At 43.7% G+C, this 14,967-nt stretch overlaps 1 protein-coding gene across 5 annotated transcripts in view; it reads right to left on the reverse strand.

Annotated features, from left to right (window-relative positions):
- Positions 1 to 14,967, reverse strand: part of igsf9bb (immunoglobulin superfamily, member 9Bb) — a 142,827-nt gene that overhangs the window by 104,171 nt on the left and 23,689 nt on the right. For all 5 annotated transcript variants that reach the window (XM_026183242.1, XM_026183245.1, XM_026183243.1 and 2 more), the window contains exon 2: positions 4,415 to 4,606. In XM_026183242.1, the coding sequence (XP_026039027.1) occupies positions 4,415 to 4,606 (192 nt within the window). The remainder of the gene's footprint in view (positions 1 to 4,414; positions 4,607 to 14,967) is intronic.

Here is a 14,967-nt window from a genome sequence, read left to right on the forward strand (position 1 = left end):
CAGCTTAGATAGGCTCCAGCCCCACGGTTACCCTGATAAGTAGAAGAAAGTGGACAAATGCATGCATGGAAATATTCTCATGGGGAAAAGATTTAGAGATCATCCATGAGAACACTGTAATTTATAACCACTTCCTTGTATTTCTTTATTGGTCTCTCTCTCTACCTAGTTTAAGCTGCAATTTCTATTGCATAATTATCATTATATGTCCATAAATTCAATTCTGAAGATCTACAAGAAAAAACATTCTATCACTCAATTTTTTCCTTTGTTTTAGTATATAAAAAGAAACTAGCACAATGCTTGTTTCAGAAGGCAGGACAGAGGGACGTGTAGGAAAGACCGCCCCTGGGGTCAGCCAAATGTATCAACCATTTAGCAACTGTCCCAATCTAAAAAGGAAACAATGTAAGCCTCTGTATGTCTGATGCTTTGGCCATGACATTTAACTACATAATAAAAATCACAATAAGCAATTGATGTCAGCCTACATCATCATCAGTAAACCAAGTTATCTCAGTGCCAGTCTTCTTGCTTCAAATACCTTTATTATGAAGCATATATAATGAAAAATATAGAACCTTTCAGTTGAAATTAATGTTTCAGTTTTTAACTGGACAGTCTATGAACAATTGTTTAACAAAGTCCCCACATCACTGCCCCCCACACCCCTCCCTATCAACTCAAATCCTCAAGCTGCATTAAAGGCAGTGAAGTTTTGTTCTCTTTATATTAAAGATGCTAAATCTGTTCAAAGTCCTCCAGTCTGTTTTCTCACTGTTGCTATCCTGATGTTAAAAATTGGAACATCCTTTTTTCCCAGAAGAAAAGCATAAGGTTTTTTGCACAGAGGAGGCCATAAGACAGGAGGTGATGATCAGAAGAGGATTCAGTCTTATTTGGCTTTTAAAATCTTTGAAAACAAGGAAAATATTCCCAGTCAAAAGTCCTCACATTTGGCACATGTGATGCAGCAATGAAACAGATTTGCCTCTGATTTATTTATTTATCACATATAGGTGATTCTATTCAACTTCACTTTTAAATAGACTTTTAAAATGTTCAACTTTAACTTTAGTCATATCTTAACATTATCTAGCCCCCTTTCTCTTCCCAGCTCTCTTTCAGTCTTTTTGAGACCATCCATATTTATCTGTCTCACTGCTTTTTCTAAATTATTAAGCTATGGCTTTACTGAGTGTCTGACCTTCCGATGTCTATAGAAATCTGGCTTTGGCAAGCTGTTTTTCTCTTGAAGCTGCAGGATGACTGCAAACACACCTTGGTTATACAGGCTCCATCCATCACTGAAGGTTTTGAGACAAATAGGATAACATTGCAATAGTGCCAAGAGAGTGTGATTGCCAATCCTTTTTCTTTGTGTCCAACCAGGTGGTGACTCTCTAGCCAGTAGGAGATACTTGTTAACTTATAACACACAAAGTCTCGTAGAGCCAGCCTTCCACTTGTTTTGCACTTACACAGGCGACTCTTTTATATCCTTTGAGTTTTGTAATTCCAAATAAATGAAAGAATTATAACATTCAACTAAGATGAATTGCTAAGTTTTGAAAAACGTATAACAATTGAGGGAGGCAAATCATTTTAACTGTAATTAATCTACCAATTAAGGAAATTGGGAGTGTTATGCAGAATTCATTCCACTTTGGTCTTGAACTTCTCCAATACGGCACCAGAATTTTAATCGCTGGCTCTCTTCTATAGTGTCTTTTATTCTGTCTTTCTCCCATCACCCCCAGCCTGTTGTCCCAGATAGCCGTCCATCCAGCCAGGTTCTGCTGGAGGTTTCTTCCTGTTATTGGGGTGTTTTTCATTGCCACTGTTGCCAAGTACTTGCTCAGAGGGGGTCTTTTGATAGTTTGGGTTTTCTATCTATTACAATATAAATATATTCAATACATGTTGTTTTGAGGCGATTGCTCTAGTGATTTGTTGACATATAAATAAAAATGAATTGTATTACACTGACTTAAATGTGTTAGGTGTAACAAACCTTTTGCCCAAAGGCTTGGAAAACAGGGTCGGAAAAGAACAGATGACTGCACAGATGCTTCTCCTGAAAGACTTTTACTGATAGTTTTTTGCAGCCACTTCAGCCCCTTGTCTCGGTAGCATACTCTAAAGCTCCAGTAAAGTTAACTCCATACAAGACACTGTGTCACCTGATGAAGGGAGATATCATACATCTATTAAGGCTAGAATTTTTGTTTGACTTTCGTTTGCCAGTCTTGGGTATATTTAAGAACTTTACTGCCATTTGGAGTACAGCATATTCCACTTAAACACAGGGTGGCTGTAGCTCGGGAGGTAGAGCAGGTCATCTACTGATTAGAAGGTTAGTGGTTCAATCCCTGGCTCCCCCAGTCTGCATGCCAAGTATCCTTGGATGAGATGCTCTCCAGTGCATCCGTTGCAGTGTAAATGTTAGTTAGTAAGAACTTAAACGCATAGAAGGAAGTGAATGTAGCATGCTGTATGAAGAAAAGCGCTCTATAAGAATCAGTCTGTTTACTTGCATATAGCAAGAAGAATATACAGTAGAAGTAGTTTATAATTTGGAAACAAAGTTTCTATTATATGCTGGGTGCATATTCATATTTCATGCTTAATTGAAGTAGTAAAATTAAAGAAACATGACAAAGGTTAAAGTATTAGCTAGTGAGATGTAGTATTTAGGTGTGTGGGATACATATTTAATCAATATTTCATATTTTATGATACTCGTCTCATTAGTGTGAATTAGCACACACTAATCAGTTAAGACAAAGTGTATGAGGATACAGAAAGATTGCACAAAGCTTCTGTACATTTACTACAATCTTCAAGTCTATCTTACTTTTTTCCCCTCCTGCAGCCTGAGACGGGTAGAATAAGGAATGTTAAGGACACTTTAAAAAGAAACCTTTCACTGCATCTGATGCAGATCTGTAGACTTGTATCTACTATGTTAATTGTTTGTCATTATATTAAACATGTTTTTAATCGATATGACTGTTTTTCACAAACAATACATTGTTGGAGACACCCATGCACACTCTACTGTGGACACAGGGGGACAAAGGGCTCTGTGGAGTTCTAACATACTCGTGGTAACAACTACATGTGAATAGCACAGGTCTGCAACCAAAAAACTGCATAGGACTTTTTGACTGTTTCACTGAAAACAAGAAAAATATTTTTAAAATTCCATCACGTCAGATTTTCTTGCAAAACTCAGGTTTTTAGTTTAATTAAGCGTACAATTTCCCCTTTTAAACTGAAATCTGGTATCCTATACTTGAGTCAAAAAACCATATCCAATAATGATTTCTAACATTAATTTAATATTTCTAAGTGTGAGACTCAAAGGAAATAAAGCGAAAGGAGGAGAGAAAGTTTTCTCAGACAAAAAGAGTGAACATGTAGTGTTAAATATATCATGAAGGAATTGTTTTTTGTTTCTTTGTTCAATTATAAGAAAGATTATGCATGGTTAATTGTAATAAAATATTGACTTTTTTTTCATCGCTGTTGTGCTTTTTTATTGTAAACTCCTCATGTTTTGCAAAAAAAAAAAAAAAAAAAGGGTTTTTTTGCAGACCTGTATAATCATTGAAAAACATATAGTTATTATTAAACCCTTTACTCCCTGGAGGTACTTGTACCAAATCAGGCCACATCACCAAAACTGTCACCAGAGCTGGTTTTAAAAGGTTACAAATTCTCTCCATGTTCACGGGACTTAAATAGATGTAACATTAAATTCTGTTACAAAGTCAGGAGAGCTGCAGTTGAAAAGTTTCAGAAAACTTCCAATAATACAAGTGTTTACTTGACATGTTGCAAAACTTCATTTTATTTAGTTAATTTCCCTTTACACAGAAATTTCAATTTGGAATAATAAGGTAGTCTAAATGAAAGAAACCACTACGATTTTAGCTAACGTCAGCACTAATTGCCTCCTTTCCTAATTAGTTTACACATTGCTCAGATCGAAATGTCAGTTTTTTCTCACGTAGCCTACGTACAACTGTCTGTGTTCTAGAACAAAACACTGAGATAACTTTATGAGATAACTCTCACCACCACTATCTAAAAAAGTGGAAATCTATTTATAGTTCCCAAAATATTCATGGCTGCCGACTCCTTCTCAGCCTGGAAAACTCCCATTTAATCATATAAGAGACAAATGGATGAATAATTTAAGTCAAACGAGGGGGAATTATTTCTGCAATGTAATGATCAGAGGAATGAAATCAAACAAAAGCAAGGGAAAATCCCTCTCACCTCTCATTCAACTCATGTCTGTGGCCAAACATCAAACAAATGTGAACCCATTCAGGTCAGTGAAATCCTGGATTTAGCTTGGTGTCAACTGACTGATGTCTCAATTTCACTGTAATCACTATCTTACCAGCATATTCCGGGTCCACATGAGGAGGGTAGAAGCGAAAGTTGATGAAGAAAGGGATGGGCATTCCATACTTGAACCACTCCACCACATAGGGCTGGCCGTTCAAGGGATGGGAAACGTCGCATCCCAGGATGACGTTTTCTCCTGCACGTGCTGTCACAAACTGGGGCTCCTCTCGCACTCCGTGGGCACCTGTGGAAACAGTAACAGGTAACAGTTACAGGTAAGAATCCAGCTTACACACCGACAGAGTGTAAAGTTCCACTTTGGAATTAGATCCACGATCTGAGAACTTTTTATATGTGGAGTTTGTATGTTTTCCCTGTGTCTGCATGGGTACTACAGCCTCCTCCCACAGTCCAAGGAAATGCCCTTAGTGGAGTCGCGTTACCTGGTGATTCTAAATTGTTCAAAGGTGTGAATGGTTGGCTATCTCTGTGTTAGCTCTGCAACAGACTAGTGAACTGTCTAGGGATCTGTAATGGTCCGTGAGTCGTTTGGTACCAGGCCGTGAGAGTTGAGGCTCAGGTGTGAAATGTATGGTTTTTATCGTTAACTCGGTTTCCCTGGGTCTTTTCCCGTGTTGTACTCATGTCTCTTATTTTGAAAGAAATATTTACATGTTACCATAGCGATCAGAGAGCATTAAGGGCCAGAGAGGAGGACATTACTCTCAATGTTGTTGGTGCATTTCAGGAGGACACTGCTAATAAAGTTACACGATTACACAGTAAAGACGCATTTATTATTATATTTACAAAATACCACCGTTTTTGTCTCAGTCATATCATTTTATTTTGTTGTATTTATCCATGACACCTTAAAGGCCAGTCTGTGAAAATGTTGCCTGACATCAAACCGGTCTGTGGTGCAAAAAAGGTTGGGGACTGCTGGTCTAGGGTGTACCCTGCCTTTCTCCACTATGGCACCATTGATAGGTTCCAAGATGGATATTAACATGTCCATGTGATAGCTGTTGGCATATAAATCAACAAAGATTTCTACACTTGTCTCTAAAACAACAGGTCAGGCTGTATGTGTTTCAGTTGTTTAGTTATTGTAGCCTTTTATATACCTTCTTGTTTTTCAGTTTATTAGACACTTTAACTCCTCATACTTGCCCTTTAGCCAGATAAGGAAAAAAACAGTCATTGATATACTGAGCTTTCTTCATACTACAGGCCCCAGATCATTTATAAAACATAGTCTACCTGCACACTATTTGTCACAACAATGTAACAGCCCAAAACGTATGCAAGTGTTACAGCTCAGGCAGCCATGGCAGTTAGATGCTCAGTAGCTGTCATGGCTCTAGTAGTATCTATTAGACTTTAGTTTTTTTCTGCTATCAACATTGTTCCTTGATATAGTTGTTTATAGTAGTATTTTTTTCCCCATATGTTCTGTGCTTAACTCTAGTTTTCTGTTATTTTGAATGGTCCTGTTTTGGTTCTAATACAACTGTTCGTTTTAAAAAAAAAAAAAAAAATGTCACTCCGCTCCATAATAGGCTAATGATGATCTGTCTCAACCAGCTCATTTGACTGACAAAGTTCTCAATCTGGAGGCTATCGTGACATCAGCCAGTTTGAAGTAAACAACAAAGGTGCCTGCTAAGCTCATTCCAGTGGTTTAACAGAAACGCCACGACAGAGATGGTTGAGATTAGCAAGAAATGTAGCAAAAAGCTGTTTAGAAACAGAGTTCCACCCAGGAAGTGAGTGTTTTTGTGTGATAACACAAACCTGGGCTCAGCTAAAAATTCCATCACTCGAGATGCAAAGACCACCGGTGACAAATCCAATACACAACCAAGGCCACTGGGTGGTTGATAACAGCAAGATTAACAGCGCTTTCAGACACATGAATGTGATTTATCTTGTGAGAATCTTTTTCAACTGACAGAATGTGAACAGACAAAAACATGAAAGAGGTGATGTGACAGTAATGTCCCTGATGCTCGATAATGCCCGGTCCTTTAAGGTTTTTCTTTAAGCATTCGCTCTGTTCACTCAGGACCGGAGCAGTCCGAGTCAGTCTGTGTGTCTGTGGGCTAGGCGCTCACATTGATCCCAGGCTAATTACCATGTAGCTTGGTTTTATGAGCGGAAACCCGGTGTGGTAGCATTTTACCAGTCAATACAGCTAATCAGATGTACTCACTGCTCATTCCTCTGTGGCCAGTAAGGAAGCCGGGCAGGCAAACACAATCTACTGCGCACAGTTGATAGCCTGCTGCCCGTAGCGCTTCTAATTATTGAAATCAAACAGTGGAAGGCAATGTGAGCACATGGAACCAACAGGATTTTATCTACTATGTACAAATAATCAAGGGACAGCTCACTAGTGTTAGTACTGTATTCTGTAGAAAGACCTACTACAAATGTGAGTCAGCAAAAATATTTTCAGACACTGATAAAAAAAAAAATGCAGTCACTGTTATTACTGTGAGCTGAAGCATCAACTGCTGAAATATTTAGAAACCAGTGATTTGGTGAGTGGATATACTGTCTCAACCTAAAGCTCAACCTGGTCCCACACCAGCACTATTCATTTTTTAGTTAATTTAAAAGTAGTCCTACAAAGGACTATAGTAAAGACTCTCTATATGTTGTAAATACCAAAGATTACAACTGATTATAACTGTGCTTTATCATCCATGTATTCGCTTCCGCTTATCCTTTTCAGGGTAGCAGGGGGTGCTGGAGCCTATCCCAGTTGTCATAGGGCAAGAGGCGGGGTACACCCTGGACAGGTCGCCAGTCTGTCGCAGGGCTAACACACAGGGAGGGACAACCATTCGCACTCACATTCACTCTAAATTGTGCATTCATACCTATGGGCAATTTAGATTTTTCAATTAACCTATCCCCACAAGCTGCATGTTTTTGGACTGTGGGAGGAAGCCGGAGTACCCGGAGGGAACCCACGCAAACACGGGGAGAACATGCAAACTCCACACAGAAAGACCCTGCTGACCTGATGGTGGAATTGAACTCAGGACCTTCTTGCTGTGAGGCAACAGTGTTAACCACTGTGCTGCCCTGTGCTTTATCATATTTACCTGAAACCATTCACCAATGTGTTTCATGCAGAGGTGCTGAATATTTATCATGAAGTGCAAGTACTGTTAGTGGAAACAAGCAGAGAGTGAGCTGTATTTCCAGGCTAAAATTAAAATAATGAAGAAATAAATATCTCCACAAAGCTGTTCAATGCAGCACAATGTGGAATAATGTGGAAAAGGACACGTTGGCAAAAAAGTTTGACCTTCTGTTGCTTTCTTTGGGGGGAGAAAGATGTCACGATGGAAACAGAAGAAGAAATATGAACGTGTGAATCAGAAGCAGAATGATAACACATGAGCCCACCTCTCCTTCGACAGTGGTGCCGAGTGCAACAGTAAAGAAAAGGTCGGGGCAAACAGCTCGCAAAAAACACACAGATATTAAAAGGATGCTTTCTGCTTCAGCCCCATCATCAGACTGAAGACCTCTCTAGTTTGCAGTTACCAATATGTGTGTTTGTTGTGCAACACACCAAAACAAATCACATTGATCTAGTAATTGAATATTCATTCAAGACCAGCTATAAATTCTCAACAGCGTTAACCCAAATTAAGTCTTCAGCCAACAGCCTGAGCTTTCAAATGCATATTAAGGCTGGAGGAGGGAAGTACGCAAAGCTTCCACAGTCACCTTGAACTGAGGTCACTACGAAAAGCAATTAATTGTGTAAGTTTAGCACTGAACAGATGATATTTATCATATAATTAGACCTAATCGTTACTGTCAGACTAATGAAATATAAAACACAAAGTGAAATGTAAATCAACAAATATGAGGAGAGCTAGGCTTCCCTAAACAGCGTGGGGTATCTCATTGAGTGATTTATTACCAGGATAGGCCTTTCATTTCCCATAGAATGCATTAAATAACACATTCATGTGCTACATACAGAGTATCTTTATACAGCACGACTGAGAGGCAGTCAGTGTGTATCAGAAGCAGCCTGTGGATTCGTGGTTTGATGTGTGTTCTCATGCTTGTTGGAAGAACTGGCTAATAACTGAGCGAGTGTGATTTTCCTATTGGTGCACCCCACACCTCTGCAACCCCACCCCCTCGCTAACACACACACATCTGCACACGCACTACCTCTAGCAGTGCTATGTGTTGATTGGCTGCTGGTGACATCATCACAGATAGCACAAAACAGCCCCCTTGGAAGGTATGACTTCACTGTTTATAACTGATGAGACAGAGAGGAGCAAGAGACAGACAGTGAGTTAAATCCCCACCACCACCGTAAGGGTTTAGCTCATTTACAATCAAAGACCCAGGGGAGGATACTGTGGCAAGGTAAAACCACTGAGGTGTGCATACACATACATACACACAGCTCCAAGAGTGTAGGCAGGGTGGAACAAAAAGGGAGGGTTCAGGGTATTGTTGCCAGGAGGACTGTAACGCTTGAGTACAGTAAGTTGCTTCAAAGCCACAATCAGATTATAAAGTATAGTGTTTAATGAAGGGTGACACAACAAGTCAGCAAAGTGTACATGTTTATTCTAATCTCAAAGAACTCTGACGTTGACTGATCACTTACAAAGGTAAACTGTTTTGTTTTTTTATTTCAATGTGACTAAGGAAAATGTAGGTAGACTATGATTGGTACAAGGAGAGAGGTGGCTGATATGACGGGGAGAAGGAAGGTAGATATAGTGGGAAAGTAATCCCAGTATTATTGGAGATGGGTTCAAGCAGTTCTACCATGGTGTAGACAAGAAGAGAAATGGAGTAGGTGAATAGAGGGACAGACAGGATATTCAGTTTGAAGTTGGACAATAAAGTTATGATGCTTAATGTTGTCAGTGCATATGCCCCAGAGGTTGGACCTTGCTGAAGAGGAGGAGGACTTGTGGATGAAATGATAGTGTCTCCTTGAGGAGAGATTTCTGACTGGAGAAGATTTCAGTGGAGGTGTAGGTGAACAGAACCGGGGTGATAACGAGGTTCTGGAAAGGTATGGTGCTAAGAAGAGAAATGCAGAAGGCCAGACAGTAGTGGATTTCCCAAAAACAAAAAAAAAAAGGATTAAATGGCTGTGGTGAACACGTACTTCAAGAAGAGGAAGGAACAAAGGATGACTTATAAGAGTGGAGAAAGTTGCACACAGGTGGTGCACATTTCATGCAAAAAGTGCGACCTAAAAGTGATAGGTGACTGCAAGCGAGATTGGGCAGGAAAGGATGTGCAGCAGGTTACACTGATTAAGGATAGTGATTAAAAAAAAGGACTAATGAGTGAAGATAGCGCATTGAGAAGAAGCACTTTGAGGAGCTGGTGAATGTAGAAAATGAGAGTTAGAGGAGGACAGATGGAAATCAGTTAGTGAACTAGTAAGTACAGCGAAATAGGAAGGAGGAAGTGAGGGCAGCTTTGGGAAAGATTTATTGAAGCGAGCAGGCATAGAGTTGTTCCAGCTATCTATGTCAGTTTCTAACTCCAGTATCCAGATGGATGAGTTCTGCAAAACAATAAATAAACGTTTAAAAAAAAAATCACTGCAACAACAGTTTTCATGATGGGGCAAACTATCCACAGAGGCCAATACGGCTTTTTGCACCAGGCAGTAAACATGCTTTTTAATGCTGTAAAGTGGGGTATTATAATAGAGAAGCGAATGGGAGCTGGATTTAGCCTCCAATGGCACCAAGAGGAACTGCAGTTTTTTAGCTCTGGAGGTTGCCCATGTACTACAAACAGAATCCAGTGGAAAATACAAGTTTGTAAGAGCACACTTCTTTCTTCCTATTACTTGCATGACATTCTCAATGTAATTATTTCTAAACTCATTTTAATTCAATTTCTTTCTGCAGTTGCAAAGAAAGCAAAAAAACTAAATGTAACATATGTGTGTTACAGGTGTTCTCTGGTTCATATTCCAGTACACAGCAAAGTGACAGTCAAAGGTTAACTGTTTTTTCCTGGAGATCATTTAACAGTATGATACACTGTGACACTACAAATAGGTTTATCGCCACAATGAAGTCTCACAGAAAGGAACATTTCTATATTTCTATATTTATACATGGTGACAAAAGAATCCATGCATAAAAAAATCACTGAGGTGCAATAAATAAACAATACAAGAATAATGCATTCTCAACACTGTAGTATCTGAGCTGAAACTCTGATGACAGTGAGCATACTCAGGCCTCTCAGCTGTTCCCCTTGGTTTGTTCCTGGCGCTGCCACAACAGCAGCAACTGTCCACCCTTCCAAGTGTCTACATAATGTTGTACACAGTACAACGTAAACTCTTTTTAGCTACATCCTATTATGCTTGCACCTTCTTTCTGAATCATATTTGAAAGTTGAACTTAGCATACTGTGGTGGTAATAAAATGACAGTCCTGTGAAATGAATGGAAGCATTATTAATCATGCCAGTCAGCCCATAAGCCCACACTCAGAAACCCTTAATAAACATGAAGCAATTATTTTGAGTACAATGGAACTGAAATATATCAAATCAAAGGTTTATTTATTCAAAGTGCTTGCTATAAGCTGTAAATTTAATTTGACCAGATTACATTAAATTTAACCTTTTGCATTGAATTTTGGAACAAATTTTACATGTTATTAAAATAATTAATTAAGCATTTTGGGCAGAATTTAGTGTGGAGCACATATTGTACAACAAGGGATATAATATTCCACCAATGGCTACAACAGAACTCACTGAATTCGCAGGAATTTAAGAGTAGCACTTCAATAGGATGCCACTGTTGCAACAAGTCAGTTCATAAAATGTCTTTAGATATTCCACCATCAACTCTAAGTGGTATTATTGCAGTGTGGATGAACTGAGAAGTGACTCAGTGATGAAATGGCATACCACACAAAGAAGAAGTCGCCAACACTCTGCAAAATCAAAAACTGCAGAGTGCAGATTAACATCCATGTAAAAACTGTGCATCGGGAGCTTTGGTGCATGGGTCGAGAAATGAGTTTGAAGTTGTAAAATGAAGGGGAGATGTTGATTGTCGTCTGTGCATATGGCCAACGGGTTGGATGTCAGTTAGAAGATATAAGATATATATATAATATATATTTCACTCGCTGGGCTCACGTCCTCATTTTATGTTTGACAGTGTTTTTGTAGGTAAAGGTGAATGGCTTGGACATAAATTGAGCTGCTGGTTGGGGAAGTGTCACGGTCCTGGGTCTCCTGACCCAGCGTTTTTAGTTCTTTGTGATTTTCGTATTATTGTACTTGTGTGATTTATTCTATGGCTTCTAGTTTTGATCCCTGCCCTTCATGTCTCCCTGTGTGCCCCTCTATGTATTTATGAGCCCTCGTCCCCCTTCGTGTTTATTCCGTGTCTCCCCTGCCTGTTATGTTGGTGTTCTACTCGTGCTCTCTCTCCTCCTGTCTGAACCTCTGTGCTCCCTGTTTCACCTCTCCCGTCAGTGTTCAGTTCACCCCGCCCTGTCTCGTTATGGTTATCAGTGTCACCTGTGTTCCCCGTGTGTTCCCACTCCCCTCGTTAACCCTCTGTGTATTTCTGTCTACGTCTCCCTCTGTTCAGCGTGACGTCGTCCCTCATGCCGTGTGTGGATCTCCCTGTGTCTCTCTGTGAGTTCTTAGTTTGGTTTCCCAGTTTAGTTTAAGTTTGTATATTTGGTTCTGCCGGCAAATAAAGCTGAGTTTTGAGTTCATCCCCTCGTGCCTGTGAGTCCTGCATTTTGGGTCCTACTCCTGCCTGCCGCACGGCGATTCATGACAGTACGACGTCACCAGACATGGACCCAGCAGGCTCCTCCCGGGAAAGCGATTTGGCCCGCATCTTCGGCCTGTGGGAGCGAGTTTCCCACGCCTCGGACATTAAAGCCGTGTCCATTGGGATAAACGCCATCGAGGCTATTCTCAAAGGGAATCCCCATCTCCACGAGCTCTCAGGATTTTCGGGCCTACTGTCCAATCTGCAGAAAGCCAAGGAGACAGTACAAATTCGCGAGCTCGTCATACCGCAACAGCGACCGCCACAATCGGGAAACGTTTCCACGCTGCTGCCACTGGACTCCTCTCCATCCACCCTCCACTCTGACTGTCACTCACCCGCTGCTTTTCTCGCAGCAATGTGGTCGGAGGATGAGGAGCCGGCCGCGATCTCTCCGTCGTTGCCGGTTTCCTCCATCACCGCACCTCCGGCTTCCCGAAGAAAACGGCATTCACGCCGCCGACGCGCCACCCCACAGCCGGACATTCGGCCTTCTAATTCACCTGCTGTGGTGAGTGAGAACTCTGTGTCTTTTCCAGACATTATGACTGTTCATTCAGGGGCTGTGTTTTGTGTGGCGGAAGTCAATGCGAGCTGCTTATCGCCTGCGCAGCCCTTCACAGCTCCGTTAGCTCCCTCGCAGCCCTTCACAGCTCCGTTAGCTCCCTCGCAGCCCTTCACAGCTCCGTTAGCTCCCTCGCAGCCCTTCACAGCTCCGTTAGCTCCCTCGCCGCCACCCTCAGTTCAGTTAGCTCCCTCGCCGCCACCCTCAGTTCAGTTAGCTCCCTCGCAGCCCTTCACAGCTCCGTTAGCTCCCTCGCAGCCCTTCACAGCTCCGTTAGCTCCCTCGCCGCCACCCTCAGTTCAGTTAGCTCCCTCGCCGCCACCCTCAGTTCAGTTAGCTCCCTCGCAGCCACCCTCAGTTCAGTCTCCTGTGTCCCCGCTAGCTCAGCCATTAACTCCACCACAAGCTCCATTTTCACCTCTACCATCGCTTCAGTCATCAGTTCGGTCTGCCACTCAGTCGCCCTTAGCTCCATCATCCACTCTACCACCTGTTTCTCTTCCACCACAACCGTCACTACACCCAGCCACTCAGGCTGCTACTCAGTCAGTCATTCAACCCATAGCCCTGCCGTTACCATACCCTGTAGCTGAGCCACTAGCCGTCCGACCCACAGCCACTTCAGCCACTCCTTCACCCGTTACACCTCCACTACAACCATCAGTGCAGTCTCCAGTGTCCCCAGTGCAGTCTCCAGTGTCCCCAGTGCAGTCTCCAGTGTCCCCAGTGCAGTCCCCTGCAGCCCTGCTTTCCCCAGTGCAGTCTCCAGTGTCCCCAGTGCAGCCTCCTTTAGCACAGTCATCCACTCAATCACCAGCTCCACTTTCCCCTCAACTATCACTACCACCTCTAGCTCAATCTCCTGCGCACTCACCTCTGGTTCATTCTCCTGTGAAGTCATCTACTCCACTGCCTACTCCACTCTCACCACCTCCGTTACAACAGACATCAGTTCAGTCCCCTGTGCCAGTGCAGACGCCCTCAGTTCAGTCCCCCGCGCAGTTATCTACTTCACCACCATCAGTAGCTCAGCTCCCACTCTCATCCGCCCCTCCAGTAGCTCAGCTCGCACCTGAACCATTGGCCCAGTCCCCGATAGCAATACGGTCTTCTGTTCGGCTTAACATTCAGCCAGGGGTCCCAAACCTCTCTGGCTCTACATCAGCTCCTGCTGGAAGCTCGGATGAGCTCATCCAGGACTCCGTGGCTCCCACGCCGCCATCTGCCTCATCCGCTGGGGGTTCCAGTGAGCCCGGCCAGCACCTCCTCGTCTCCGCTGGAGGGTCCGAGAGGCCCGTTCAGCCTCCTGTCTCCGCTGGAGGGTCCGAGGGGCCCGTTCAGCCTCCTGTCTCCGCTGGAGGGTCCGAGGGGCCCGTTCAGCCTCCTCGTCTCCGCTGGAGGGTCCGAGGGGCCCGTTCAGCCTCCTGTCTCCGCTGGAGGGTCCGAGGGGCCCGTTCAGCCTCCTGTCTCCGCTGGAGGGTCCGAGGGGCCCGTTCAGCCTCCTGTCTCCGCTGGAGGGTCCGAGGGGCCCGTTCAGCCTCCTGTCTCCGCTGGAGGGCCCGAGGAGCCCGTCCAGCCTCACGCCGCATCAGCTAGAGGGCCCGAGGAGCCTGTCCAGCCGCCATCTGCGACCGCCTCGTCATCACCTGGCCCGGCTACATCCGCCTGTGCTTCTGCTACGCCTGGCCCGGCCTCAGCCTCTGCAACCTCGCCTGGCCCGGCCTCAGCCTCTGCAACCTCGCCTGGCCCGGCCTCAGCCTCTGCAACCTCGCCTGGCCCGGCCTCAGCCTCTGCAACCTCGCCTGGCCCGGCCTCAGCCTCTGCAACCTCGCCTGGCCCGGCCTCAGCCTCTGCAACCTCGCCTGGCCCGGCCTCCGAGTCTTCGTCTGCTGCAGCCTCTTCAGAGCCCTCGTCTGCCGCAGCCTCCTCATCAGAGCCTTCGTCTGCCGCAGCCTCCTCATCAGAGCCTTCGTCTGCCGCAGCCTCCTCATCAGAGCCTTCGTCTGCTCCAGCATCCTCATCAGCTGCTTCGTCTGCTCCAGCATCCTCATCAGCTGCTTCGTCTGCTCCAGCATCCGCTTCTGCCGCCTCGTCTGGTCCAGCCTCCGCTTCTGCCGCCTCGTCTGGTCCAGCCTCCGCTTCTGCCGCCTCGTCTGGTCCAGCCTCCGCTTCTGCCGCCTCGTCTGGTCCAGCCTCCGCT

Source organism: Astatotilapia calliptera, chromosome 10, assembly GCF_900246225.1.
Source record: "Astatotilapia calliptera chromosome 10, fAstCal1.2, whole genome shotgun sequence".
In the NCBI taxonomy this organism is placed as follows: domain Eukaryota; kingdom Metazoa; phylum Chordata; class Actinopteri; order Cichliformes; family Cichlidae; genus Astatotilapia; species Astatotilapia calliptera.